This window comes from Astyanax mexicanus, chromosome 8 (genome assembly GCF_023375975.1).
Source record: "Astyanax mexicanus isolate ESR-SI-001 chromosome 8, AstMex3_surface, whole genome shotgun sequence".
In the NCBI taxonomy this organism is placed as follows: Eukaryota; Metazoa; Chordata; class Actinopteri; order Characiformes; family Acestrorhamphidae; genus Astyanax; species Astyanax mexicanus.
In genome coordinates, this window is record NC_064415.1 from 612,501 (window position 1) to 640,342 (window position 27,842).

The following is a 27,842-nucleotide window of genomic DNA, read 5'->3' on the forward strand; positions in this document are numbered from 1 at the left end:
GAGTGGTGTGTTTATTTATTTTTATTTTCTTCTTGGGTTTACCTGCTTTGAGATCAACTGTTCTGCAATTGGGTTCAACAACCCTCTGGGCTGGAGAGCTACTAGTCTGTAGCTCCATCCCATTACACTTCATTACACTTCATTTTACAAAAAACAATTTGCCATCCCCTGGTATAGATGATGAATAGTAAATTCTTTCTCTCTTTCTCTGCAGATCGTAGGTGACGATCTTCTATGACCAACATGAGTTGGAGTTTTCTGACGCGCCTTCTGGAGGAGATCCATAACCACTCCACGTTCGTGGGGAAGGTGTGGCTGACGGTGCTAATCGTGTTTCGCATTGTGCTGACGGCCGTGGGCGGCGAGTCCATCTACTCGGACGAGCAGACCAAGTTCATCTGCAACACCAAGCAGCCCGGCTGCGACAATGTCTGCTACGACTCCTTCGCCCCGCTGTCGCACGTCCGATTCTGGGTCTTCCAGATCATCATGATCTCCACGCCCTCCGTCATGTACCTGGGGTACGCCATCCACAAGATCGCCCGCAGCTCGGAGGACGAGCGCCGCAAACAGCAGCGGCAGCACCGCAGGAGCCACAGGAGCCGGTGGAGGTCCGAGGTTCTGGAGGAGGAAGAGGATGACGATGATGCAGAGCCAATGATCTATGAGGATGCACTGGAGGTACTGATGCTTTACTCTCATTTCCAAACTTGGCTAGTTACGATCTAGAAAAGAAACCAATGGCAGGGCTATAGTGGAAGCCTAGGATCTGACTCCACAGCCAGGCAATCAAACCACACTCGAAGCAGTAAGTCAATAAGAGTCTTGGGCAAGACTCTTAACTCTCCTAAACATCTTCTGTCGGAATTTGTTCCAACTGCATGGATACCTCTGTTGACAGGTCAAGATTCCAACCCCAGCAGTGTCCCCTCTAGCTTGCTTATGCCAGGTCCATACTATTCTACTTTGTAATTGTTGGCCAATACCACCAGTCACCAGCAGAGGGCCTGGGCAGTGAGGTGGCAGAGCTGGTGGATCTGGGCCAAAAGACTCCAAGTCCCAAAATCCCCAGCGGTAATCAGTGCTGATTAGGTTCAGCCTTGGTGTGACACAGTATAAAAGCCCCAGTCAATCCTCACTTCTCTGTCGCACCTTTGTGGAGGGGTAACCGGTAACAGTGGGTAAAAAGAAAAGAAAAACAAACAAAAAAGGCAAGGGTAAACAGGCAAAAAGAAAGTATTAGTATTAGTTTAGGTTCTTTTCACACTTCTCCGTTGAGGACCACAGGATTGTGACTATGATCATATAAACATTGTTGGGTTAATGTTAAAGAATCCTAATTCTCATTCTCATTTTTCCTTCTAAAGGTCCAGGAGGCCAAACCGGAGGTGGAGAAGAGCGCCGGTCGAGATCCTGCGAAACACGACGGGCGTCGCCGGATCATGCAGGAGGGTCTGATGAGGATCTACGTACTCCAGCTGCTGTCTCGCGCCGTGTTTGAGGTGGGGTTCCTGGTGGGTCAGTACCTGCTTTACGGATTCCGCGTGAACCCCTCGTACGTTTGCAACAAACTTCCCTGCCCGCACAAGGTGGACTGCTTCGTGTCTCGACCGACGGAAAAGACCATCTTCCTGCTGATCATGTACGTGGTGAGCTGCCTCTGTCTGGTGCTGAATGTTTGCGAGATGTTCCACCTGGGGCTCGGAGCCTTCCGGGACCAGATCCGCAAGCGCCGGAATCAGAGCCGACACCGTCCCTACGGCTACCCTTTCTCCAGGAACATCCCGGCCTCTCCGCCGGGCTACAACCTCGTGATCAAGTCCGAGAAACCCGCCATCCGCATGGCCAACAGCATCCTCCCACACGAGCAGAACTTGGGCGCAGTGGACCAGGAACCGCACTGCACCAGTCCGGACGAGAACATTCCGTCGGATTTGGCCAGTTTGCACCGGCACTTGCGAGTTGCTCAGGAGCAGCTGGACATGGCGTTTCAAACGTACAACGTCAAAAACCCTCAGACATCCAGAACCAGCAGCCCGGCGTCCGGCGCCACCGTAGCAGAGCAGAACCGGGTCAACACGGCCCAGGAAAAGCAGGGCGCCCGACCCAAATCTGGCCCGGATAAAGCCGGGACGATAGTCAAGAACGGAAAGACTTCTGTATGGATTTAACTCCTGAACCATCAGTGTTCTCACTGACGTACTGCAGACGTTTCTAGACACGATATTCAATTCCTTCAGTTCCCGTCTTTTCGGAACAAACCTCTGAGAACCAGAACCAGAACCTGAACCAGAACCAGTACAACATCCCTCTCTTCACGATGCTTCTTCTAGTGCTTACCAACCTTCTGAGTAGATCTTCAGAGCAGTTACTGATCCACGTTTCCGTGTTTGGTGTCGTTTTTCTCTCATTTGTTAAAAGCATGCACCGTTTCTGACGTCAGACGAGGTTTTAGTTTTAATAGTTAATAGATTTAACTAATTTATTATTTGCTTTCTTTACAGTTGTTCCGTTTCAGATTCACTCTAGTTTTAGTTCATAATTTGGAGATTTTATCTTCTCAAATTCAAAAGTTCTAAAATTCGCAACTCCGGACTCCTGGATGTTGAGCTTTTCTTTGTCAATGTTTGATGTTCTTCGTTGTAGGAACTCTACAATCCATGATGCAGTGCAGTTTACGGGTGAATGGTGTAGTGATATGCTTTGGGATTTTTTGTTGTATTTCCTTAGTTAACTGTAAAAAAAAAAAAAAACTTTTGAAAATAGTTTTTTGAGTTTATTGAATCTCAAATTATACATCAATTTAGCTTTTTATGACACCTACAGTAGAGGGCTTGCACTGACATCACGTTCCCACCGGAATATGCCATTTTTAGTTGGTCTGAGAAGCAAACTATTCTACTGCATGACTTCTTAGTGTTTCTTAGTGAAAATTACCTCTGAAACAAGCGATTATAACTGTACAAATGACTACAATTAACACAGAGCTAACAGTCTATAAACATTGATATGGCTTTATATACAGCTCTGTAAAAAATGAAGAGATCACTTCAGTTTCTGAATCAGTTTCTCTGATTTTGCTATTTATAGGTTTATGTTTGAGTAAAATGAACATTGTTGTTTTATTCTATAAACTACAGACAACATTTCTCCCAAATTACAAATAAAAATATTCTCATTTAGAGCATTTATTTACAGAAAATGAGAAATGACTGAAATAACAAAAAAGATGCAGAGCTTTCAGACCTCAAATAATGCAAAGAAAACAAGTTCATATTCATAAAGTTTTAAGAGTTCAGAAATAATCAATATTTGGTGGAATAACCCTGGTTGGTTTTTAATCACAGTTTTAATTTCATGCATCTTGGCATCATGTTCTCCTCCACCAGTCTTACACACTGCTTTTGGATAACTTTATGCTGCTTTACTCCTGGTGTAAAAATTCAAGCAGTTCAGTTTGGTGGTTTGATGGTTTGTGATCATCCATCTTCCTCTTGATTATATTCCAGAGGTTTTTAATTTGGTAAAATCAATGAAACTCATCATTTTTAAGTGCTCTCTTATTTTTTACAGATCTGTATGTAACATAAATATTCATAGTCTGATTCAGTTACGATTGGTTGTGAAATCGCAGTGATTACGCAAAAGCTCCTCCCATTCGGTGTTAATTAGCATTTGCACTGGATGCTAATGCTAACACCAGTCAGTGGGTGTAACCGCAGTGACTCCGCCCACTTGTGATGTCATGTGTGTGCCCTCCATTCTTTTTCTGTTAGCTTAGCAGTTGCTACATCAGTTTTGGTTGTTTAGTTAGATTATCAGATCTGTGTAGAGTAAGGAAGTTAACACGTAAACAGTAACAATGTGAAAAAGTTTTTATTTTATTATTTATTTTGTTGAAATTAAAACTTGCACTGTGTTCTGAGAGGTTATATTTAACACTGTGTATAACTGTAGATATATATATATAGTTTTAAAATGTGGAGTTTGGGGTATTTTATAAGAAATCCAGGCGGGTGGTTTCTGCCTGTGTTTTTGCGTGAGTGAATTAGTTGTATATTTGAGCCGAACGCAGCGAGGGACGGTATGCAGTGAAACAGGAAGTACCTGATCTCTGATATAATGTGCAATAATGTAAAAAAAAAGTGTGAAAGCGTTAAACTGCCATGTTTTCTTATTATTTAGCCTAGTCGAGTTAAATCACATAGTTTAAAGCAGAACTCTGGTGTAAAATGTACTTTTGTTTTAGTAAAACATGATAAAAGTTCTTATCTTTGATGAATAGCTCACCTCCGTTCTCCCACAGCGTTCAGAGATCCAGAAATTTTAACAGTTTATCCAACAAACACCCTTCAGACTGGGAGATACGGGGCATAATTTACCCTGATAAATCACTTTTTACACCGTTATCCAGCTCAAAGTAGCTCCACACCTCCTTACTAGAATCTGGAGAGTCCTGACATTTAAAACGAGGCATTAATAACTTAAAAAGTGCAGAAGAAGCTTATTAAAAACCACTGTTTACATCCTATAACACTACTAGCTTCAGCTCCGAGCGCCGCCATCACTGTACTGATAATAACATAGACATATATATACATAGACTCCGCATAGTGTAGCCGGCGGCAGTAGGATATATATATATGTCTATGTTATTATCAGTACAGTGATGGCGGCGCTCGGAGCTGAAGCTAGTAGTGTTATAGGATGTAAACAGTGGTTTTTAATAAGCTTCTTCTGCACTTTTTAAGTTATTAATGCCTCGTTTTAAATGTCAGGACTCTCTGGATTCTAGTAAGGAGGTGTGGAGCTACTTTGAGCTGGATAACGGTGTAAAAAGTGATTTATCAGGGTAAATTATGCTCCGTATCTCCCAGTCTGAAGGGTGTTTGTTGGAGAAACTGTTAAAATTTCTGGATCTCTGAACGCTGTGGGAGAACGGAGGTGTGCTATTCATCAAAGATAAGAACTTTTTATCATGTTTTACTACAATAAAAGTACAATAACTCATTTTACACCAGAGTTCTCCCTTCTTATTTTAAGCTTTGGTCTAAAAAAAGGGGAAAAAGGTCTAAAGTTCTGAAGGCTATGCAATAACGTAATTTTCTTACGGAAGAAAAAAGATTTCGCAGGCTATGCAACAGGTATTATTACAGCGAATAGTAAAAATACAGATCTGCCTTTGGAGAAACTCTGTCCGGACGTGCCTTTACTGGTTATGATTGTAACAGTGCTGTGATTTGTTCAGAATTAATGATAATAATAAATTTAGGATTAACGTAAACTCTTTGCTTTTGTTGTGACTCTGTGTGTGAAAATGATAAGTGCATTAAGTTTCACATGCCCTCCAAAAGTATGGGAACAGTGAAGCTACCCCTTTTATGTTTCTACTATAGATTTAAAATGTTTGGGTTTGATATTAAAAAAATATTAAACAAAAAATCAACATTTCAGCTTTTATTTACAGGCTTTTACTTCTGGATCTGATGCACAGTTTAGAAGATTCAGCACCTTCTGTCTGAACCCTCCCAATTTTATTATGAGCGATTATTATTATTATTATTATTATTACTATATAAAAATATTAACCTGTTAAAACATTTAAATGAACATTAATTCAGTGTAAAGTTTAAGTTTTAAGGTTGTTTTTCCATTATCCTCTTCATCACTAAAACATATAATGCTACCAATATATTAGCATTTATTCTATGTTTCTTGCTATATTTATTATATATTTATATAATATATTTTAAAGGAAAGTTTTTTTTTCCACAAATAATAATAATATTAATATTATTAATGATTATCGTTTAAATGTCATTTTCTACTCTGTAAGAACACAAACTATATCTACCTTATGTTGGTGAAGTTTAATACAAACCATACATATAAAACAACACAGTAACATTCAATCAACATCTATTTACTACATGATTCTCTTTAGTATGATACAGTACATAATCTACTACTGCATCTAAAAAAATGAATATCATTGGATTTCATTTTTCAGCAGGACTTGGCACACTGCCCACAGTGATAAAAGTACATATTTGGTCTTATATAATAAAAAAAAAATCTGAGACACTGATTTTTGGGTTTTTATTGGCTTTAATCCATAATCAATAATCAATAATAAAATAAATACACTTAAAATAGATCACTCTGTGGTTAATATATCTATATAATATATGAGTTTCATATTTTTTACTGAATTACTGAAATAAAGTTACTTTTCAAAGATATTCTATTTTTTTTGTGTCCAGTTTTATCTGTTTGTAAAACGGTCACGTGGCCCCACCTAGCGGCAGCAGTGTTACATTACTACAGAAATACACTGCGCTTATTTAATATTTATTAAGAGTGAGTTTATTTATATAACTTATAACTATAAACAATATTAATATTGTATATATAAATAATATTATTGATGTATAATAAAAGGCTTTAATTATATTTGGATTTATTCTTCTTCTGTTTAATATATATTGGAATAATCGATGTGGAGTTATCTGCGTGATGCGAGCCGTCAAAATAAAAGTCCTTCTGTATAATATTAAATTTAAAGTGCTGTACATGTACATGTTACAAAAAACATGTCGGTGGCTAAACTATATAGAGAGAATTTAAATAGAATAAATAGAATTAATATAGAATAAAATGTGCTTTTTTCTATAATGACAGAGTTATGTATCCTGAGACAGGATATAACATATATTGCTCTTTATAATATATAATTAATATATAATTTATATGAATATATATTTCTTTATAATTCTACTTTTATTAAATACTTATGTTTCCTGAATCAGAATATATATATATAAAGTGGCAGCACAAAACTGCATTACCCAGCAACACTAGTTTTAGTGCAATTTCTAAGCTTTTCTTTTATTATGTAGATTAATTTTTGCGTTTATTAGTTTATTAGTTAATCAGTTTCAATAAGCTTTTCATAATTGTTTTATGTTTAATCTGTTTATTAAGAAGCATAACGGATGTAGTAGAGCATATAAAAATGGACCTTGCTTCAGATTTTAAAATTATATATATATATATATATACAGTAAATTTATATATTAATATATTATAGATATTAATCTATATATTATAGATTAAAATAAATGCATATTAATATCTAAAGAAATATGTTAATATAAGAATTATTAGAGAATTATTAGAGTACCAAATCTTCTCAAAAGCCTTTAGATTGTCGATTTAAATAAATCGTATTCTCTTCATAAGTGTAACATATTTGTTAACTCTAACTTTTTCGCTAGAGTAAACGCCTGGTGTAGTAGAGTATTTTTGATTAGTTTAAAGTCTATATTTTACTCTATATTTAAACCACTTCATTGTGTTTCATTTACAGACTAAAAACAATTTTTATTCAGTTTTTGAAAGGGACTTTTATTTTGATAGAAATTGTTCTGGACTCTGGCCAAGTGCTGGAGGCGCAGGGCGGCGCGAGGAGCGCAGAGTAATAGATGGGGATGCGGAACCGGGGAGCTCACAACTACAGATAAACAAACACACAATAACACACTATACACACACTGTACACACACAACCCCGATAACACACAACACACACTATAGCACACTGATACACTGAGCGGTAAGTGTTTATTAATGCTGTATAGTATGTGTGTGTTTATAGTGTGTGTTTGTGTGTAAATGATGCTATGCTGGTGTGTGTATATGTGTGTGTTGGCGTGTGTATAGTGTGTGTGTATGTAGTGTATAATGTGTATAGTGTGTGTGTGTAAATGATGCTATGCTGGTGTGTGTAGTGTATACTATATGTGTGTAATGTATAATGTGTGTGTATTGTGTATAGTGTAAGTGATTGTGTGTGTATAGTGTGTGTAAATGATGCTATGCTGGTGTGTGTATAATATGTGTTGGTGTTGATTTAGCTATTTATAGGTTTATGTTTGAGTAAAATGAACATTGTTGTTTTATTCTATAAACTACAGACAACATTTCTCCCAAATTACAAATAAAAATATTCTCATTTAGAGCATTTATTTACAGAAAATGAGAAATGACTGAAATAACAATAAAGATGCAGAACTTTCAGACCTCAAATAATGCAAAGAAAACAAGTTCATATTCATAAAGTTTTAAGAGTTCAGAAATAATCAATATTTGGTGGAATAACCCTGGTTTTTAATCACAGTTTTTTTTTATGCATCTTGGCATCATGTTCTCCTCCACCAGTCTTACACACTGCTTTTGGATAACTTTATGCTGCTTTACTCCTGGTGCAAAAATTCAAGCAGTTCAGTTTGGTGGTTTGATGGTTTGTGATCATCCATCTTCCTCTTGATTATATTCCAGAGATTTTTAAAAGATTGGTGTGACTGTGTGTGATGATCTGTGTGGGGTTGCAGGATGATGCTGGAGTTCAGGACTGATGATTATTAGCTGAAGGATCCTGACGGTGTTTCTGATCCTGATGATGTTCAGCAGATTTCTGATCTCTGGATTCTGATGGATTCAGACTCTTCCTGTGAGTTCCTGATTAAACCGCTGTTATTCTTTTTATTCTTTATTTGTGGTGAAAATACTCAGATTCAGTTTAGTAAAGAAGAATTTACCACCCTGTTACTTTACCTCAGAATAAAACACACCTTATTCTCACTTTTACTTCATCACTATTTTTACAGCTGCAACGCAAAAAATGTTAGGGCTGCAGCGATTAGTCGATATAATCAATAATGTTGATTATTTAAATGTGTTGACTACAAATTTCATTGTCGATTAATCGTTAATTTGTAACAGTGCCGCATTACACACAGTGCCCAAACACAACAGGTTACATATTTACTCACTAAATATCAGTCATTTTTGCATTTAAACAACATTTAGACATTTAAATTCCTTTTAAATTTCATGTTCAGCTTTTTATATTGTTTTTAGAGATGTAGAACATGGCAAAAATAATCGCTGACTAATCGAATAATTGAAAAAAATAATCATCAGATTAGACGACTACCAAAACAATCATTAGTTGCAGCTCAAAAATTTATTAGAATTTTCTGTTGCTTGTAAAAACCATAAAACAGTTAAAATCTCCATTCTTACCTTGTTAGAATAATCCCTAATAATCTTAAGTAATCTTAAAACTAGTGTTTTAACTTAAAATACAGCAATTTTAATTTGCAACATTTTGATTTAGTCACTGTATTGATTTGTATTGATTATAATTACAGTACAATTGCATTTTAGTGTTATCGGGGCTCAGGACATTTATTCTGAAATTTAAAGTGTGGGCGTCAACCAGCAGCTCGTCAGACACGTCCAGGTAGCTGCACCGTTACAATAGCAATCCACCAAAGACAGAGCTCACCTGATTCTACTCTTAAAGAGAATGATAAGCTCTTAAAGAGACACTTTGATTGCTTTATTTCATGTTAGGCCCAAAATTATTTGAGAGAATTAGTACTTTCCTTTTGCTTTGCATTTCTAGACATGCAAGGTTTGTGTACTTTTCCCATCGTTACGACAGCAAAGACACACTGCCATAAATCAGGCTGCACGGTGCACAGTTGATGACTCGCATGTAGATCAATAAAATAGGGCCTATAGTGGTAATTAAAGATTGAATACTGATACAATATAATAAAATGTAATATCGTGATAGGTCAGAGTATTGATACATTGTTGCGTCCCTGTTTGAAGGTGGTTCTGCTCTGTTTCAGGCTGAGATCTGAGGGATGGTTCTGTGGGCCGGCGGTTCTGCTGCTGCAGGTCGGTAACGGAGAGTCGTCCACGTTCAGCGCCGCCATGTCCTCCGCCTGCACCTCCGCCTTCACCGCGCTCCCCGCAGGAAGTGACATCACCGGTGCTACGGTGACCAGCCAGTCTCCGGACCGGACCGGGTACACGTCGGAGCGCCACGCCCGCCTGCTGCTGTCCCACATGAACCGGCTGCGGCTGCGCTCGGACTTCTGCGACGTGCGGCTGCTGGTGGGCGGCCGGGTCTTCCAGGTCCACCGGCTGGTTCTGGCGGCGAGCGGGCCGTACTTCAGCGCCCTGTTCTCCGGGGGGATGAGCGAAGCTCGGGAGGAGGAGGTGCAGATCACCGGGGTGGATGCTGAGGTGTTCCAGGTGCTGCTGGAGTTCATTTATACAGGTACGCCACAGGATACAAACTAATGTCCTTACTGGATGGGATTAGGGATAATTTTCTCTTTTATGTTTTTTTTTTATCCTCTGTGATTTTATTCCCGTCCAGAACGATCATGTACATGTTTTCTCAGACGTCCTCTGAGAAAATTTTATTAATTTAATTAAGAAATAAAGAAAATATAGTGAATGAGAATGTCCGACCTTTTAACTGGCACTGTATATTATATATTTACATAAAATACTGAGTATATACAGCTCTGGAAATAAATAAAAATTATGAGTTTCTTTGATTTTACCAAATTGAAAACCTCTGGAATATAATCAAGAGGAAGATGGATGATCACAAACCATCAAACCACCAAACTGAACTGCTTGAATTTTTACACCAGGAGTAAAGCAGCATAAAGTTATCCAAAAGCAGTGTGTAAGACTAGTGGAGGAGAACATGATGCCAAGATGCATGAAAAAAAACTGTGATTAAAAACCACCAGGGTTATTCCACCAAATATTGATTATTTCTGAACTCTTAAAACTTTATGAATATGAACTTGTTTTCTTTGCATTATTTGAGGTCTGAAAGCTCTGCATCTTTTTTGTTATTTCAGACATTTCTCATTTTCTGTAAATAAATGCTCTAAATGAGAATATTTTTATTTGTAATTTGGGAGAAATGTTGTCTGTAGTTTATAGAATAAAACAACAATGTTCATTTTACTCAAACATAAACCTATAAATAGCAAAATCAGAGAAACTGATTCAGAAACTGAAGTGCTCTCTTCATTTTGTACAGAGGTGAATAATATGTCAGTATTGTAAGTGTTGTACTGAGTGAGGTTCTCTGTGTGGTTCTGCAGGTTCTATAGACGTGACGGTGGAGAACGTGCAGGAGCTGATGGTGGCTGCAGATATGCTGCAGCTCAGTGAGGTGGTTGCCATATGCGGCGATTTCCTGCGGAGTCACATGGAGGCTTCTAACTGTGTGGGGATCTACCAGTTCCTGGAGCAGATCGGCTGCCTGGACCTGCTGGAGTTCACCGAGAACTACATCCACGTCCACTTCCTGGAGGTCAGAGTGCAAAACCGCGTTTACAGGGTTGATTGCCATGTCAGTCAACTGTGGATTTTCAAAAGTGGCAACAGTAAAAAGGGAAACTGCAAGATGTTATTAACTGTAATGGGTTTAATTTATTTTACTATTTTGTTGTATATATTTCTTATATTAATTTCACAGGGTTGAACATAAATTTAATATTTTGAAAAAAGTCTAATATAATACATATTATATTACATTATATTATACATGTATTAAATAACGCAAATAATACATGTACGGTAGTAGTAATAAATACACAAATAAATACAACAGTAACTATATTTTTTGTATTATAAGTAACTTAAAGCTCACCTTCCGCGAAAATCCGATTTTTCTTGTTTTTTGTGGAATACAGTAGGTCTCTCCGAGTTGAATGTGTACACCTGCACATTAAACTGTTTTGCAGCCCCCATTGTCTGCAGGAGCTAAGCAAAGAAATCCCCCCTCCCCCCCTCCGAAAAACGGGTGAATTTTGAATTATCTTTCTGCCTACGTAGGCAGAAACTCACAGACCAGCCCACCTTGGCTCGAGAAACTCCCAGAGGCGGAGCTGAAGCGACGCAACATCACCGCTCATCAGTTAGGAGGTGGGAGGCAGTGAGCGGCAGAGCGGTGGAGGGGCGTCGCAGTGCTCCTAGCCAATCAGAGGAGAGATATTTGCATGCTGTTTGCATGTATGAATATTCATGAGCAAAGCTGGAATCCGGTCATTTTGGACACACCCCTAAAACAGTCCATTAAAAAAGAGCTATACAGAGACACCTGAGCACTTTTTTTTTACAAAAACGGATCACATGTCATTCATTCATACTAGAGACCACAACTAGACATTTTAAAATGAAAGAAAAAACGACGGAAGGTGAGCTTTAAACTCCAGAGTGTGTATATATTCTCAGAGAATGGGAATTTTTCAGGATAGTAGAGTTGTATTTGTATATTATAATATTTAACCTCCCTGGACCTGGACATCACATTTTGGGTTGTCTAGACCCACTACAAAGGCCTGGTGTCCTCATATGAGGCCATTATACTGTCACCAAGTGTAATATGTTACAGTTTCGTTCGTTTTGTTCAGAAATTTAAATGAACAGTAAATACTGTATGTATTTATGTTTTTACTTTATGTCTTCCAGTTGAATTTGCACTAAAAATTTATATAAAATATTTTTGCTCAAAGGGGCTTAATTGTTGTTTCTACTTTTGTTTTGCTGCTGTGTTCAGGCACAAAATTAATGTTTTACACAACTATTTACTAATTGCGACCTCATTGTGTTCCATCGAAATATAAAACTAACGTCCTCATATGTGGACTTAATCTTTTTTTTTTGTTGTTTTTACACTAATCAGGTGCCAAGTAGCCCAAATGGCAAAGAAAAATAAAAAAAAATGCATGCCATGCATGAGATAAATACACTGCAAATGTAAAGATTGACTGTTTTATTGTGTTTAGTGGATTGTTGTGTGTTTATTGTGTATTTTGCGTTGTGTGTACGCTACAGGTGTGTGTATCGGAGGAGTTTTCCAGTCTTTCTAAGGATCAGCTGGTGCGTTTGCTGCGCAGTGAGGAGTTACGGATCGAGGACGAGTATCAGGTTTTCACGGCGGCGATGAACTGGCTCCTGTTCGATATTTCACACCGGAAAAAATACGTGGTGGAGATTCTAGAACCCGTCCGGTTCCCCCTGCTCTCGCCCCAGAGACTCTTCAAATACATCGAGGGTGAGGAACTCTTCATTCAGAGGGTCTACTGTAGCTGAATAACTACCGCCACCATGTTTAAAAGCTGTACTTTATCCTGACTCGCTCTCACTGCGAGTTGTTGTAGATGATGTAACTACCGCCACCATGTTTAGAAGCTGAATCTTAGCCTTACTTCCTGACCTTTGTTTCTGATTGTGGATCTGCAGGTGTTTCGGACTTCAGCCTGCGGGTGGCGCTGCAGACGCTGTTGAGAGAATACACTGAGGTCAGCAAATCACCCAAAGAGAATAAAACGCTCAGCCTCCTGCAGCCCGCCAAAACACGCCCACGGAGAAAAGCACGCAAATACCTCTACGCCATCGGTACGGTAACATTACAAATGTAATTAATTACAGGATTCGAGTAAAGTGATGCGTTTATTGGGGAAAATGTTTGATTGACATTTTGATAGTGTATGTTACACACTTCTGGTGATAATCTTATCCTAAATGCTCAGTTCTGCCACTTTTGAAGCTCCTCAGTTGACTGACATTGTGATCCAACAACCACAGTTATTTCTATTAGAGCCCTTCAACACATAGTTACCAGCAAGCTCATTGGCTGTGTTTTGAAGGCAGGACTTTATCTGTAGTTTATCTGTAGACTTTTTTATGTAGGCCTTGCCATAAACTGCTTATAACTGCTTGTACTGTATGCAAATTTATGATTAGTCATGACCCGTGTGATATTTTTATCGACCCCGGGACGGTGTTAGTCTGGAGACCAGCTGATGGACGGCCTTGATTTTGGACAGTTTATCAAAACGACCATTCTTTTCCCATAAACACACAGTTACTGTTCATTCTTTTGTATTGTGCTAAAAAGTGCATTTCTAATCTAGATTTAAAAATCTCATCATTTTTAATCTGGACTAAAAAATTAGGCTGCTTATGCCCTTCTTTTACAGGATACAGGATCAGTGGCATTTTGCACAGACATTTTGGGGGGAAAGTGCTCAGGGGGGGGGGGAAGGGCACTTTTTAGCGCACGTGAAACACTTCATTATAAAAAAAATTACACGCACATGTTGAATGAAATTTGACTTTTATTTGTAACGTTCTCTAAACGTGAGTTTTCAATGGAAAAATGTCACACCACCAACTGATAAAATACATATACGATATTAACCATATACAGTCATTGTTACGTCCTTCAGTTAACCTCTGTTTATCTAATATACACTCAGGCATGCATTCACTAGGGTAGCACGGTTTGACAGGGAGGCACACCTCGGCAGAACACCAGCCGGTCTGCTGCAGCCCAGAACAGAGGAACCGCACACAGGAGCAAAGAGCTAAGAACATGACGACCCGACCCAACACTGCGGATGTTTATCAAGCTTTAAACTCGGACTCTGCCTCGTAACGCCGCTCTCTCTGTTTCTGTTTATCTCCCCGTGGCGCCCTTTTATCAGTTCTGCTCGGTTAACGGGGACCAGCATCCTCACTCCATCATACAGCGATTTACTCACAATTTACTCACGATTTACTCACGATTTACTCACGATTTACTCACGTTTCTCACAGCCCCAAGCAAATCAGTCCAGAACCGAGGTTGTATGTGTTCGTCCCTTAGGTTATCTATCATTTAGAGTATTATTAGCTAGAGTTTATCTGGTGACCAGTCGGCTAAAGATGCTTAGTAGTTTGGTGCTGTATGAGATTTTACTGCACAACAAACTGATTTCAGGTTGGGTTTTGTGGGCAAACGGTAGGATTTTACGTGATGTGTATGTTACCTGGCTGGTGGGACACGGGGGAGAAGAAGCCTATCTGTTGGCGTGCGTACTGTGCTGAAGACTCGCTGAACTGAACTGCTGCTGCAGCGTGACCGCGTGGGGTCACGTGACAGAGGAAGAGAGAGGTCGAGTGTGTGCGAGCTGATTTCAGGGCATTCTGTTTTCACTCATTTTTAATCGCTAAGGTTTTAAAAAATATCATTTCAAACCGGCCTCAGTAAAATCTTAATAATAATAATAATATAAAAAAAACAAAAAAAAGCGAAGTTTCAAAAGGGCTCTTTGGTTGATAAAGGGCAGAGTTGGTGGTGCTTTATGTCTATGTCTGCACGTCTCTGTACAGGATAAATTAACTGTATACTGTGTTTAAATGCACAAAATACTCCCTTTTTTATTAATTTTCATATTTATTTAATTTTATTTATTTTAGTTTTATGCCCCTCACTCTTGATTTTTGTTAGTTAATACGTTTTTTAAAAAGATAAAGAAAAGTCTGTTAATTGTAAATTGCTATGGATAAATCTTGCAATAAAAAATATTTGTAAAAAAAAAAGTCTATAAACTTTACATTTTTGAGTGCATCGTAGACATGTCTACGATAAGTCACTGATTTCTCACCAGGAGGTGCACTACCCAAACACTGCCACTGTTAGATTTTTTGTAGAGCAGTAATGGAAGTAATGTGCGCCCCCTTGTGGTGTAAAGACTCAATATCTACTCAGATCACACCTGTAATCAGTGCGTTTTTGTGAGTTTTGCAGCAGTCTGAGGTTATTCAGTATATTTTAGCGTTATATATTGTATATGAACGTATTGTACTCTGTAAACCCAGACGTTGTTTAAACTCAAATGATTTAAATCTGTTTTACATAAAATTGGATATTTCTAAACAATACTCAACTATTTTGAGTTAGTTGAACTGAATTTGTGAGCTCATATACTGTACTATTCAAACTGAGTTGAACCAACTTATATAATAACTGAGTTTAGTCTGTTTTGTCATTAACAGCTTCTTTTCTATTGGCTCCTGTCACAATTTATTTGCATAATGGGCGTGTCCAACAGTTTCTGACAGACACTCACCATCAGTGTGTAGTGATTCCCCCCCTGAGCTACCTTACAAATAAATCAACTTCCCCTTTAGTTGTAATAAGTTGATGTTTTAATTTATGATAACTCAAGTTTTTATTCCCCATTACTTAACTTTTTTAAAGCAACCAGTTTTCTCCAATTTTTTAAAGTAAATTCAACTTATCTGGGCTCACAGTGTAGCTCTCTCTCTCTCTCTCTCTGTAGGGGGGTACACTCGTCTGCAGGGTGGGAGATGGAGTGATAGTCGGGCTCTGAGTTGTGTGGAGCGTTTTGATTCGTTCAGTCAGTTCTGGACCACAGTCTCCTCCCTGCACCAGGCCCGCAGCGGACTGGGCGTGGCCACGCTGGAGGGCATGATCTACGTGGTGGGAGGTAAAGAGATCACTTTAGTTTCTGAATCAGTTTCTCTGATTTTGCTATTTATATGTTTGTTTGAGTAAAATGAACATTGTTGTTTTATTCTATAAACTACAGACAACATTTCTCCCAAATTCCAAATAAAAATATTCTCATTTAGAGCATTTATTTACAGAAAATGAGAAATGACTGAAATAACAAAAAAGATGCAGAACTTTCAGACCTCAAATAATGCAAAGAAAACAAGTTCATATTCATAAAGTTTTAAGAGTTCAGAAATAATCAATATTTGGTGGAATAACCCTGGTTTTTAATCACAGTTTTTTTTTTCATGCATCTTGGCATCATGTTCTCCTCCACCAGTCTTACACACTGCTTTTGGATAACTTTATGCTGCTTTACTCCTGGTGTAAAAATTCAAGCAGTTCAGTTTGGTGGTTTGATGGTTTGTGATCATCCATCTTCCTCTTGATTATATTCCAGAGCTTTTTAATTTGGTAAAATCAAAGAAACTCTTCATTTTTAAATGCTCTCTTATTTTTTACAGAGCTGTATATTACTATTGTTTAAAACTCCAATTAAACTCAAAATGATTGAGTTTGAACAAAACACTAAATTAAGCACTTCTGACACCAATCTTTACTAATCTATACTACAGTTTGGATAAATGTTTTTTATCACTTTAAAATGTTCTGTACTGTAGATTAATACTAAACTCATACAAACTATAAATAAAAACATACAGAATTATTTAATAAACAAAAAAGTGTTAAATAACACAGAATATGTTTTATATTTTAGATTCTTCAAAAAGTAGCTCCTCTTGTTTAGATGATCAGTTTTGAACATCTCTGCTGGATTTTCTCAGTCAGTTTTATGAGGTAGAGTCTCCTGGAATTCAGGCTTTCAGTTAACAGCTGTGCTGAACTCATCAAGAGTTAATTACTTGAATTTCTTGTCTCTTAATGTAAAGTTTGAGAGCATCAGTTAAAGTAAAGTAGTGAAGAGGTAGAGTTACAGGTATACAGTGAATAGCTCTGTAGGTGAGGTTAAGGTGCTGTTTCCGTTATTTTGTCCTGGTTTGTTGTGCAGGTGAGAAGGACTCGATGATATTTGACTGTGCTGAGAGATACGACCCCGTCACTAAGCAGTGGGCGGCGGTTTCCTCCCTCAACTTCCCCCGCTGTGGAGTCGGAGTGTGTCCCTGCCACGGAGCTCTATACGCACTCGGTACACACACACACACACACACCTGAGCACACACACACCTGAGCACACACACACCTGAGCACACACACACCTGAGCACACACACACCTGAACATACACACACACCTGAACATACACACACACCTGAGCACACACACACCTGAGCGCACACACACCTGAGCGCACACACACCTGAGCACACATCTGCACACCTGAGCACACACACCTGAGCGCACACACACCTGAGCACACACACACCTGAGCACACACACACCTGAGCACACATCTGCACACCTGAGCACACACACCTGAGCGCACACACACCTGAGCGCACACACACCTGAGCATACACACACCTGAGCACACACACACCTGAGCATACACACACCTGAGCACACACACACCTGAGCATACACACACCTGAGCATACACACACACCTGAGCACACATCTGCACACCTGAGCACACACACCTGAGCGCACACACACCTGAGCACACACACACCTGAGCACACATCTGCACACCTGAGCACACACACACCTGAGCACATCATTGACAGTATATATTAACTGGACCAAGCCATCCCGCTGATTTCAACGGAGCCAGGTGAGGCCAATCGTGTCACTTCCTGATCGGCTTCTCGTGGGGCGTTAACCGGGAAAGTGAGAGATTGCGCAGGCGCCAGCATGACGCGAATCTTCCGCGTGCCGTGCAAACAACCGTACTGTTTATAGGAGCTGCACAGAACTATTAACTCCACAGTGAGAAAAGCTCAATTCCGTCCCAGAATGGGGCTTTTATTAAATAAACAGCAGATAAAAACTAGAATTACTGATATCCAATATTAGTCCACGGATTTACTGAAGAATATTCATAGTTTATCTATATAACAAGCATTTAGAAACTCTGTATAATAATAATAATAAATGTGTAATATAAATTACAGTTATATCTATACATTATAATTCTCATAGTCTATCTTACTTCTATTTACTGCTATCTTACTATCTACAATGTATTATCACTGTTAGTAGTAGTATTATATTTGCATAATAAGAGGTTACTTTGACCCTGTTCTAATTCAGTCAGCTCTGTACTTTTAAATTAAGAGGAGCAACTTCTCCAAACATTACAGCACGGTATTTTGGGTCGCTGTTTTTTTACGTCATCGTTAGCATAGTTGTATAAAAATGTTATTTTCTAAAGCTATGAACAGATTATTAATCTTATGGATCAAATTGCAGAAAATCCGTTCTTTGTAGAAAAGAACACGGGCCGTGTCATAATCGAAAACGGCTTGGAAATACATTTATTATTGGTTCAAAGACACCCCGAAATGAATGGAAGTGAATGGATAGCTTTGCTCAAAAGGTCCTCTCATCCCTCAGCAGCACACTTCCGGTGGCACGTTTTGGAAGTGAAACGCTGGGGGCCTGGAGCACATGCACACCTGAACACAGAAAAAAAACACACACACATGCGCACAGGTATGCATACATATTGTTGTGTAACCCCGCCCCCTGACCCCGGTTGACCCCGGTTGTTGCTGTGTACCTGCAGGAGGCTGGATCGGGTCTGAGATCGGGAAGACGATGGAGAGATTTGATCCGGAGGAGAATAAGTGGGAGGTGATCGGGAACATGCCGGTACCGCGCTATTACTTCGGCTGCTGTGAACTACAAGGTACCAAACACACACCTTTACCTGCCACCAGGGGGCGTGGGTGAGACTGAGGGATCAGATTTCTGTGTTCTCCTCCACCAGTCTTACACACTGCTTTTGGATAACTTTATGCTGCTTTACTCCTGGTGTAAAAATTCAAGCAGTTCAGTTTGGTGGTTTGATGGTTTGTGATCATCCATCTTCCTCTTGATTATATTCCAGAGGTTTTCAATTTGGTAAAATCAAAGAAACTCATCATTTTTAAATGCTCTGTTATTATTTTACAGAGCTGTATATTACAATTGTTTGTAACTAGTGATTCCAAGCCAGAGAATCTCTATAGAGGAGAATACGCACTTAAAGTGAGTCCAACATGAACGAGTTCATATGAAACAACTGAGTAAAATCAATCAATCAATCAGAGTTTATAAATGCCTAAAATTTTTTATACTGAAGTATAGACTTATATCCTCAACTCAGAACTATATCAAATGTTTCAGCACCGCAAAAACAGACATCATGATTAAAGTTTTTAAACTCCTGTATTTTCAGGATCAGCAGTAGTAGCAGTAATGCTAGTGCTTTACAGTGTAAAACCTGTTTTCTGTAAAAAAAAACAAAAAAAAAAAACTGAAATATACAGACATGTGTTCTTTGCTTTTTAAGTAAAATACTTTATTCTACATTCTAAAATTAAATAAATTAAAAGATTTTAGCTTTTAACTCCATTCACTACAATTAAAAGTGGACTCACTCGTGAGCTCCCCCTAGTGTTAAACAGTGGTTTTCTGAACAGAAAGAGTTTTTAATCTCCATAAACTTTTTGCTCTGGTCATGTTTAGGGCTGACACTAATGCTTATTTTGGTGGTCAACTAATCTGACGATTATTTTTTTTCGATTATTCGATTAGTCAGCGATTATTTCTGCCATTTCTTCCATCTTTAAAATCGATAGAAACAACTGAACATGAGGTTTAAAAGCCATTTAAATGTATAAAAGTTGTTTAAAAGTGTAAAGTACTGATTATTTAGTGAGTAAATATGGATTGTTTTTGTGTTTGGGCACTTTTGGAGACTTTTGGGCACTTTGTGTAATGCGGTACTGTTACAAATTAACGATTAGTCGACAATAAAATTTAGTCGACAAACTTAAATAATCAATATTGTCGATTATATCGACTAATCGTTGCAGCCCTAGTCGTGTAGCAGTCGTTAATGTGATCTCATTGGCTGTAGGTAGTAACTTCTCTCGACTCCAGTCACAGACTGGATCAGATGTTAAACCTGCTAGATATCTGCTGTTTGATCGGGAATATTATCTCTGTTTTCAGGTTTTATCTATGTGATTGGTGGGATCAGTGATGAGGGGGCGGAGCTCCGCTCGGCGGAGGTGTATGACCCGATCTCCCGGCGCTGGAGCTCTCTGCCGGTGATGGAGACCCGCCGGGCATATGTGGGCGTGGCCAGTCTCAATAACTGTATCTACGCGGTGGGCGGCTGGAACGAGGCGCTGGGATCTCTGGAGACGGTGGAGAAATACTGTCCAGAGGAGGTGAGCCCTGACCTCTACCTGTATCACTGCACTCCACCTGTATCACTGACCTACAGTCCTCTACTCTACCTGTATCACTGACCTACTGTCCTCTACCTGTATCACTGCACTCTACCTGTATCACTGACCTACAGTCCTCTACTCTACCTGTATCACTGACCTACTGTCATCTACCTGTATCACTGCACTCTACCTGTATCACTGACATACTGTCCTCTACTGTACCTGTATCACTGCATTATACCTGTATCACTGACCTACTGTCATCTACCTGTATCACTGACCTACTGTCATCTACCTGTATCACTGCACTCTACCTGTATCACTGACCTACAGTCCTCTACTCTACCTGTATCACTGCACTCCACCTGTATCACTGACCTACAGTCCTCTACTCTACCTGTATCACTGACCTACTGTCATCTACCTGTATCACTGCACTCTACCTGTATCACTGACATACTGTCCTCTACTGTACCTGTATCACTGCATTATACCTGTATCACTGACCTCTACCTGTATCACTGACCCACCGTCCTCTACTGTACCTGTATCCCTGCACTCTACCTGTATCACTGACCTACAGTCCTCTACTCTACCTGTATCACTGACCTACAGTCCTCTACTCTACCTGTATCACTGACCTACTGTCATCTACCTGTATCACTGCACTCTACCTGTATCACTGACATACTGTCCTCTACTGTACCTGTATCACTGCATTATACCTGTATCACTGACCTCTACCTGTATCACTGACCCACCGTCCTCTACTGTACCTGTATCCCTGCACTCTACCTGTATCACTGACCTACTGTCCTCTACCTGTATCACTGCACTCTACCTGTATCACTGCACTCTACCTGTATCACTGCACTCTACCTGTATCACTACACTCTACCTGTATCTCTGCACTCTACCTGTATCACTGACCTACCGTCCTCTACTGTACCTGTATCACTGCACTCTACCTGTATCACTGCACTTTACCTGTATCACTGACCTGGAGGGTAATATCACTTACTTAAGATGTGATATCACTGATGTGTGTGGTTATATCTCTCTAGCTTAATATCACTAAACTCTCTCCAAAATAAAAGGTGATATCACTAAACAATATCTTGAAGCCTATATCACTGACCTGGAATTTGGTATCACTGAGCTGTAGATTAATATTACTGACGTAGATTGTGAAATGACCAACCTTCTCATTAATTGAAAGGTGATACAATCGAATTCAAAAGTAATATCACTGACCTGGAGTTTAATATCACCGAACTGAAAAATTATATTCCTAAACTACTGTGTAATATCCAAGACCTGGAGCGTGAGATCACAGACCTTGTATAATATAACTGACCTGGAGATTAAAATGACTGACATAGATTGTGATTACCAACCTGGGGCTCATTACCACTAACGGGAAGCCAATATTACTGACCTGGAGAGTGATATCACAGACTTGGACAGTCTGTGATTGTTTGTGTTTGTCTGTGATTGTTTGTGATTCTGCGTTTGTCTGTGATTCTGATTGTTTGTGTTTGTCTGTGTTTGGTCTGTGTTTGGTCTGTGTTTGTCTGTGGTTGCAATTGTCTGTGGTTGTCTGGGTTTGGCCTGTGATTGTCTGTGATGGTGATTGTGTGTGATTGTCTGTTTGTCTGTGATTGAAATTGTCTGTGATTGAAATTGTCTGTGATTGCCTGTGGTTGTGATTGTCTGTGATTGTGATTGTCTGTGATTGTAATTGTATGTGATTATCTGTGGTTGTGATTGTCTGTGATTGTGATTGTCTGCGATTGTGATTGTCTGTGATCGTGTTTGTCTGTAATTTTCTGTGATTGTGATTTTATGTTATTGTGATTGTCTGTGATTGTCTGTGATTGTGTTTGTCTGTGATTGTGATTGTCTGTGATTGTCTGTGATTGTGTTTGTCTGTGATTGTGATTGTCTGTGATTGTGATTGTCTGTGATTGTGATTGTCTGTGGTTGTGATTGTATGTGAATGTGATTGTCTGCGATTGTGATTGGTCTGTTATTCAGGAGAAGTGGGTGGAGGTGTCGTCGATGGCGGTGGCTCGCGCGGGCGTTAGCGTAGCGGCGGTGAACGGGCTGCTGTACGCGGTGGGTGGTCGAGCCTCCAGCAGGGATTTCTCGGCGCCGGTCACGGTGGACTCGGTGGAGATTTATGACCCTCACCTGGATACCTGGACTGAGATCGGCAACATGATCACCAGCCGCTGCGACGGGGGTGTGGCCGTGCTGTGATTCCACAGACTGTAAATGTTATTGTTACTGTTATTAAAGCGACGCTTCGGCGAATATCGAATTTACACCATTTTCGCCCTGCTTACCGTAATCGTACTCCTGTACGTAACATGACTTCGCTAATAGGCGATATATTGTGGGCGATTAAATGGGGTTAAATTTGATTGGCTGGCTGAACTATCGCTTTAATGGACTTTCTTACGCACACTTCTGCACTGGACATCTATAGTGATGATTACAGGAGACACGTCTAAACAGTTATACTGACGTATATAACTGTTTATTAATGTTTAATAAATATCAGCCAAAACATTAGTACCACTTAAAGAGTATACTACTGCAATAAAATAAATATACCGTATTTTTCGCACTATAAGCTACTCCTAAAATCCTTTAATTTTCCCCAAAATCATCAGAGCTCCTTATAATCCGGTGCTCCTTATGTATGAATTCTATCAGTCAGGTATTAAGGAGCAGTAAAGACACTCCACTGAAGTACAGAGTTATACAGGAGTTTCAGTAAAGTTTCTCCAGCACCCAGACTGGAGCAGCATTAGCATTAGCCTCTAACTGCTATCTCCCCGTTCAGAGGTGAGTATTATCAACCAGTAGCCTGTTGCTAACCCCAGCTAGCACTGCTGGAGCACTATTCGCATTAGCTGCTAACCGCAGCGCTAGCTCTTTCACTGTTCAGAGGTGAGTATATCGGACTGTAAAAACAAGCTATGTGGGACGAACCGCTAGCAGTTAGCCGTTAATTCTAATTCTAATGCTCCAGCCTTAGTGCTGGAGAAATTAGGGAATCTAATCTTACTGTAAATAAAACAGAAGTGCTTTACTCAACAAAATAAACAGTTTTCAGGAGAGATAATCTGGGTAGATTAACAACCAGCACTCGATTAACTTTAAAAGAAAGTATTTTTTAATTACAGTTTTGTTTATTTAGCTTAGCTTTACTTAACTTAGTACATTAGAAGTTCCTTAGAGTGTCTCTTAAAACACGCCTCATAATCTAGTGACCCTTATAGTGCAAGAAATATGGTAATTATTTTATTTGGTCTAAATATAATAGCTTTATGCTTTATACATTCAGCAGAAACAAAAAAGTGTTTTTTTTTCTTAAACAGTACCTTACCGAAATTGGGTTTTTCGCGATATTACCCCTATTACCCCTATTACCCCTACTCAGTGCCTACTAAATAAGAGTCCAAGGAATGAGAACCAGTGACTGGGCAAAAACAGGGTCACGGCACCAATTCTCCCTAACGCTCGTGGAGGCTCCGCCCACGGATCTTGTGTAACGTTAGTCCTGGTACAGATACTACAGAACACCTCCGGAGGTCTTGTAGAGTCTAAGAGTAGGAATCACAGTGTATCCCACGATACGATATTTTCACGATACTTTTCCCACGATATCTCCACGATTCTTTACGATACTTCATGGTAAATGTGTTACTGAAGAGGATAAAATACTCAATTATTGATATTCAACGACATGCATCATTAGCATATCACAAGCTAAATTTATACGATATATCGCCGTATCGATGTATTGTCCCTCCCCTGGTGTAGACCTACTGAACAGTAGGCAGGTGGTCCTTATGTTATGGCTGATTGGTGTTGTAAGTGTTTACTGATGTTTATAACTTAAACTGGGTTTAAGACTGGACTCGCTCTGAGTGTATATAGTATGATTATATATATATATAAGAGGATGAAGGAGATTTGAATTAAGGATTTGGTACACGCCCACTGTTTTGCATAGTTGAGTGTTTAAGTTGTGAACAGAGTGATTCTGAGTTTCTGCGTTTGATATGAAATTCTACGCCCTAGATAAAGTTTTGTAGTTATGAAAAGTTAGAAATTCACTGTCTGACCCCTAAATCACTGATTTATCAGAGATCTGAGAAAATCTACAGTCTAAAAATCGCATATCATTAAAACAGTGGAGGGATACATACGCGACATGCAGGCCGTGGTGCGGCAAAAAAAAATAGTCCCCAAGGAAAACTGTACTTATGCAGCTTCAATAAAAATACTAAATGTACTAATAATAGTATGTATAGTAAATACACATCATAGTTGTAACTTTAACGTTAAAAAGACGTAAAAAAATTAAGAGCTGTTTGTTAAAATTATGTTCAGTTTCGATTGAAGGTAAAAGTTGAAAAGACGAAAAAAGTAAAAAAATTTAACTTTCAACCAAACATATTCGCAGAAAATACATCCTTATGTAAACATCTTTTCAGCTACTTGAAAAAGACGTCTATTCATAGAACATATGCCCTTATGTAAACATCTTTTTTAGCTACTTTAAAAAAAACGTCTTTTCAACGTTAACTTTCAAACAAATCGATTAGTGGAAAATGTCCTTAAACATCTTTTCAACCATTTCAGAAAAACATCTATTCATAGGAAATATGTCCTTACATAAATGTCTTTCAACTTCTCCGAAGACGTCTTTTTAATATTAATGTTCAACTTTCGAACAACTTTAAAAGGACATCTTTTCAATGTTAACTTTTAACCAAATCTATTCGTAGAAAATACATTCTTATTTTCAACCGCTTCAAAAAGAGGTCTATTCATAGCAGATGTTTTTACGTTTATGATAGAAAATATGTCCTCTTGTGTAAACGTAAACTCAGCTGCTTTAAAAAGACGTCTTTTCAAAGTTAGTTTTCAACCAAATCTATTTATAGACGATATGGCCATAAACATTTCAACCCCTTCAAAAACTTGTCTATTAAATATTAACTTTCAACCAAATTTATTTGTAGAAAATACGTCCTTACATAAATGTCATTTCAACTACTTTTACAAAATGTCTTTTCAATGTTAACTTTTAAACAAATTTATTCATAGAAAATTTTCTTTTTAAACATCTTTTCCACCACTTCTAAAAAAACGTCTTTCAACCAAAATTAAACGTAGTTTCAAGAAAAAGCTCGGACGTATTTTCTGTGCAGTAAACAGTTGTGACGTAACTGCTATCTCATTATTTATAAATATTCTGAGATATTATGTTATTATTTTGAGATACTATATCATTATTTTGTGATAGTAAGTCATTATTTTGAAAGAATTTTTTTTTTTTCCAAAAGCAAACACACTAGCTATCTCAAATAATGACTTAATATCTCAAAATAACTTCATAACATTTCAAAATAATGAGATAGTATCTCAAAATAATTGCTTGTTATCTCAAAATAATGAGAAAGCAGTTTACTTAATAATAAAAAGAAAAAAAATATTTTTTTTATTTTGTTAATTTTATGTTGGGGAATGGGCTTCCATATTAAAGTGATTTATTTCTGTGAGAAAAACTATCCTGTTAAAATAGGTTTTTATTTTTATTTTCAGCACCAAAATAGTGTTACACCACTACTGTTACAAATCAATAACCCTCTTTTGATAAAAACTAAACTTTTTTGTTTTTTTTAGTTATATGGTAACTTTTGCTCCGGCGCCCCTCTGATCATAGAGCTTACGCTTATGAAGGAGTGCAGTAGTGGGCGGAGCCTGTAGGTGGGCGGTACAGTAGTGAAGGGGGTGTGATTTGTGTGTTTTTGGTGAGTGTTGGTGCATCAGTGCCTCTCCGGCTGCTGTAAACGCTGGAGGTCGAGGTCACCGTGTTGATCATGAATGACAATCAGCACTTTTAATTATTACTGAATTATTATCTGACACAAAAAACATATCTGATAAATACACTGATAGATCTGTAATGTTTGGGAAATTCCTGCCTTCTTTTAAACTTTTGAGTTTTCTGAATAAAGTCTTAAATTTCAACAACTTCAACTTTCTAAATAATGGAGTTCACACATTAAGTAAAAGTGGCTCAAATCCTAAAAAAACACACTTATAGAATACAGCTCTGTAAAAATGAAGAGAACATTTAAGTTTCTGAATCAGTTTCTCTGATTTTGCTATTTATAGGTTTATATTTGAGTAAAATGAACATTGTTGTTTTATTCTATAAACTACAGACAACATTTCTCCCAAATTCCAAATAAAAATATTCTCATTTAGAGCATTTATTTACAGAAAATGAGAAATGACTGAAATAACAAAAAAGATGCAGAGCTTTCAGACCTCAAATAATGCAAAGAAAACAAGTTCATATTCATAAAGTTTTAAGAGTTCAGAAATAATCAATATTTGGTGGAATAACCCTGGTTGGTTTTTAATCACAGTTTTTTTCATGCATCTTGGCATCATGTTCTCCTCCACCAGTCTTACACACTGCTTTTGGATAACTTTATGCTGCTTTACTCCTGGTGTAAAAATTCAAGCAGTTCAGTTTGGTGGTTTGATGGTTTGTGATCATCCATCTTCCTCTTTAATTTGGTAAAATCCGAGAAACTCATCATTTTTAAGCGCTCTCTTATTTTTTTTACAGAGCTGTATGTTGTATTGAAATTCGATACATATCCGATTTACGTCAAATCGACTCTGTCTGAATGGCCAGATCAGAATTTGTACAAATTTTACGCCAAACAGAAGGAAAGAAGTCTGTGAGCAGCTGCAGCGTTAAACTAAAATAACATCTTAATAATTAATAATGATCTTTTCAGTGAACTGGAGCGAATTAACAGTGATGAGCTGAACTCATTCACAGCTAATGAGATTCTAGCTGAAGGATTAAAGTGAAACTTGACGTGAAGCACATTTCTCAGTCGTGCAATGCATAATATTTACAAAACTGTTCAGACAGATCAGATATGAGTCACATTAAAAAAAGATCAGATTTGTTCAGAAACTTGAATTTAAGCCACGTTTATTCGCTGTGTGAACGCAGCCAGAATCACGAGTATCACAGTTTCTGTTTCATCAATAAAAGAAAGTTATGTTGGTTTAATATCGACTGAGAACAGTCTCTTTATTTTATTCTATTATTTATTTAGTATTTTTGTTGTTGATCAGTTGAGATTCAATATCTGAGCCCAATCGTTTAATCAATACACAGACAGGTACAGCATGGTTTTATTGCTGTGCAGCA

At 38.3% G+C, this 27,842-nt stretch overlaps 2 protein-coding genes and 1 long non-coding RNA gene across 4 annotated transcripts in view; 2 read left to right on the top strand and 1 right to left on the bottom strand.

Annotated features, from left to right (window-relative positions):
* Positions 1–4,732, top strand: part of gjc2 (gap junction protein gamma 2) — a 31,206-nt gene extending 26,474 nt beyond the window's left edge. Inside the window, exons 2-3 of the mRNA XM_022665478.2 lie at positions 215–681; positions 1,368–4,732. Coding sequence (XP_022521199.2) covers positions 235–681; positions 1,368–2,171 — 1,251 coding nt within the window. The 5' untranslated portion in view covers positions 215–234 and the 3' untranslated portion in view covers positions 2,172–4,732. The remainder of the gene's footprint in view (positions 1–214; positions 682–1,367) is intronic.
* A 2,747-nt stretch (positions 4,733–7,479) lies between these two features.
* On the top strand, positions 7,480–27,701 carry LOC103038808 (intracisternal A particle-promoted polypeptide). Its single transcript, XM_022665473.2, has 11 exons — positions 7,480–7,614; positions 8,393–8,511; positions 9,704–10,137; positions 10,988–11,199; positions 12,726–12,945; positions 13,134–13,289; positions 16,001–16,168; positions 17,246–17,383; positions 18,922–19,044; positions 20,355–20,575; positions 22,616–27,701. Exons 3-11 carry the CDS (start codon positions 9,789–9,791, stop codon positions 22,838–22,840), a joined length of 1,812 nt encoding a protein of 603 aa, XP_022521194.2. The 5' UTR covers positions 7,480–7,614; positions 8,393–8,511; positions 9,704–9,788; the 3' UTR covers positions 22,841–27,701.
* LOC125803922 (uncharacterized) lies at positions 20,574–21,191 on the bottom strand. Of its 2 annotated transcripts, XR_007440357.1 has the most exons (4): positions 21,143–21,191; positions 20,944–21,021; positions 20,691–20,768; positions 20,574–20,612 (listed from the first exon to the last, which is right to left on the bottom strand). It is a non-coding gene; the product is annotated as an uncharacterized LOC125803922 (long non-coding RNA). The 2 variants fall into 2 exon arrangements; XR_007440358.1 differs by lacking the exon at positions 20,691–20,768 and having other exon boundaries at positions 20,574–20,644; positions 20,847–21,021.
* Positions 27,702–27,842: the final 141 nt, after the last annotated feature.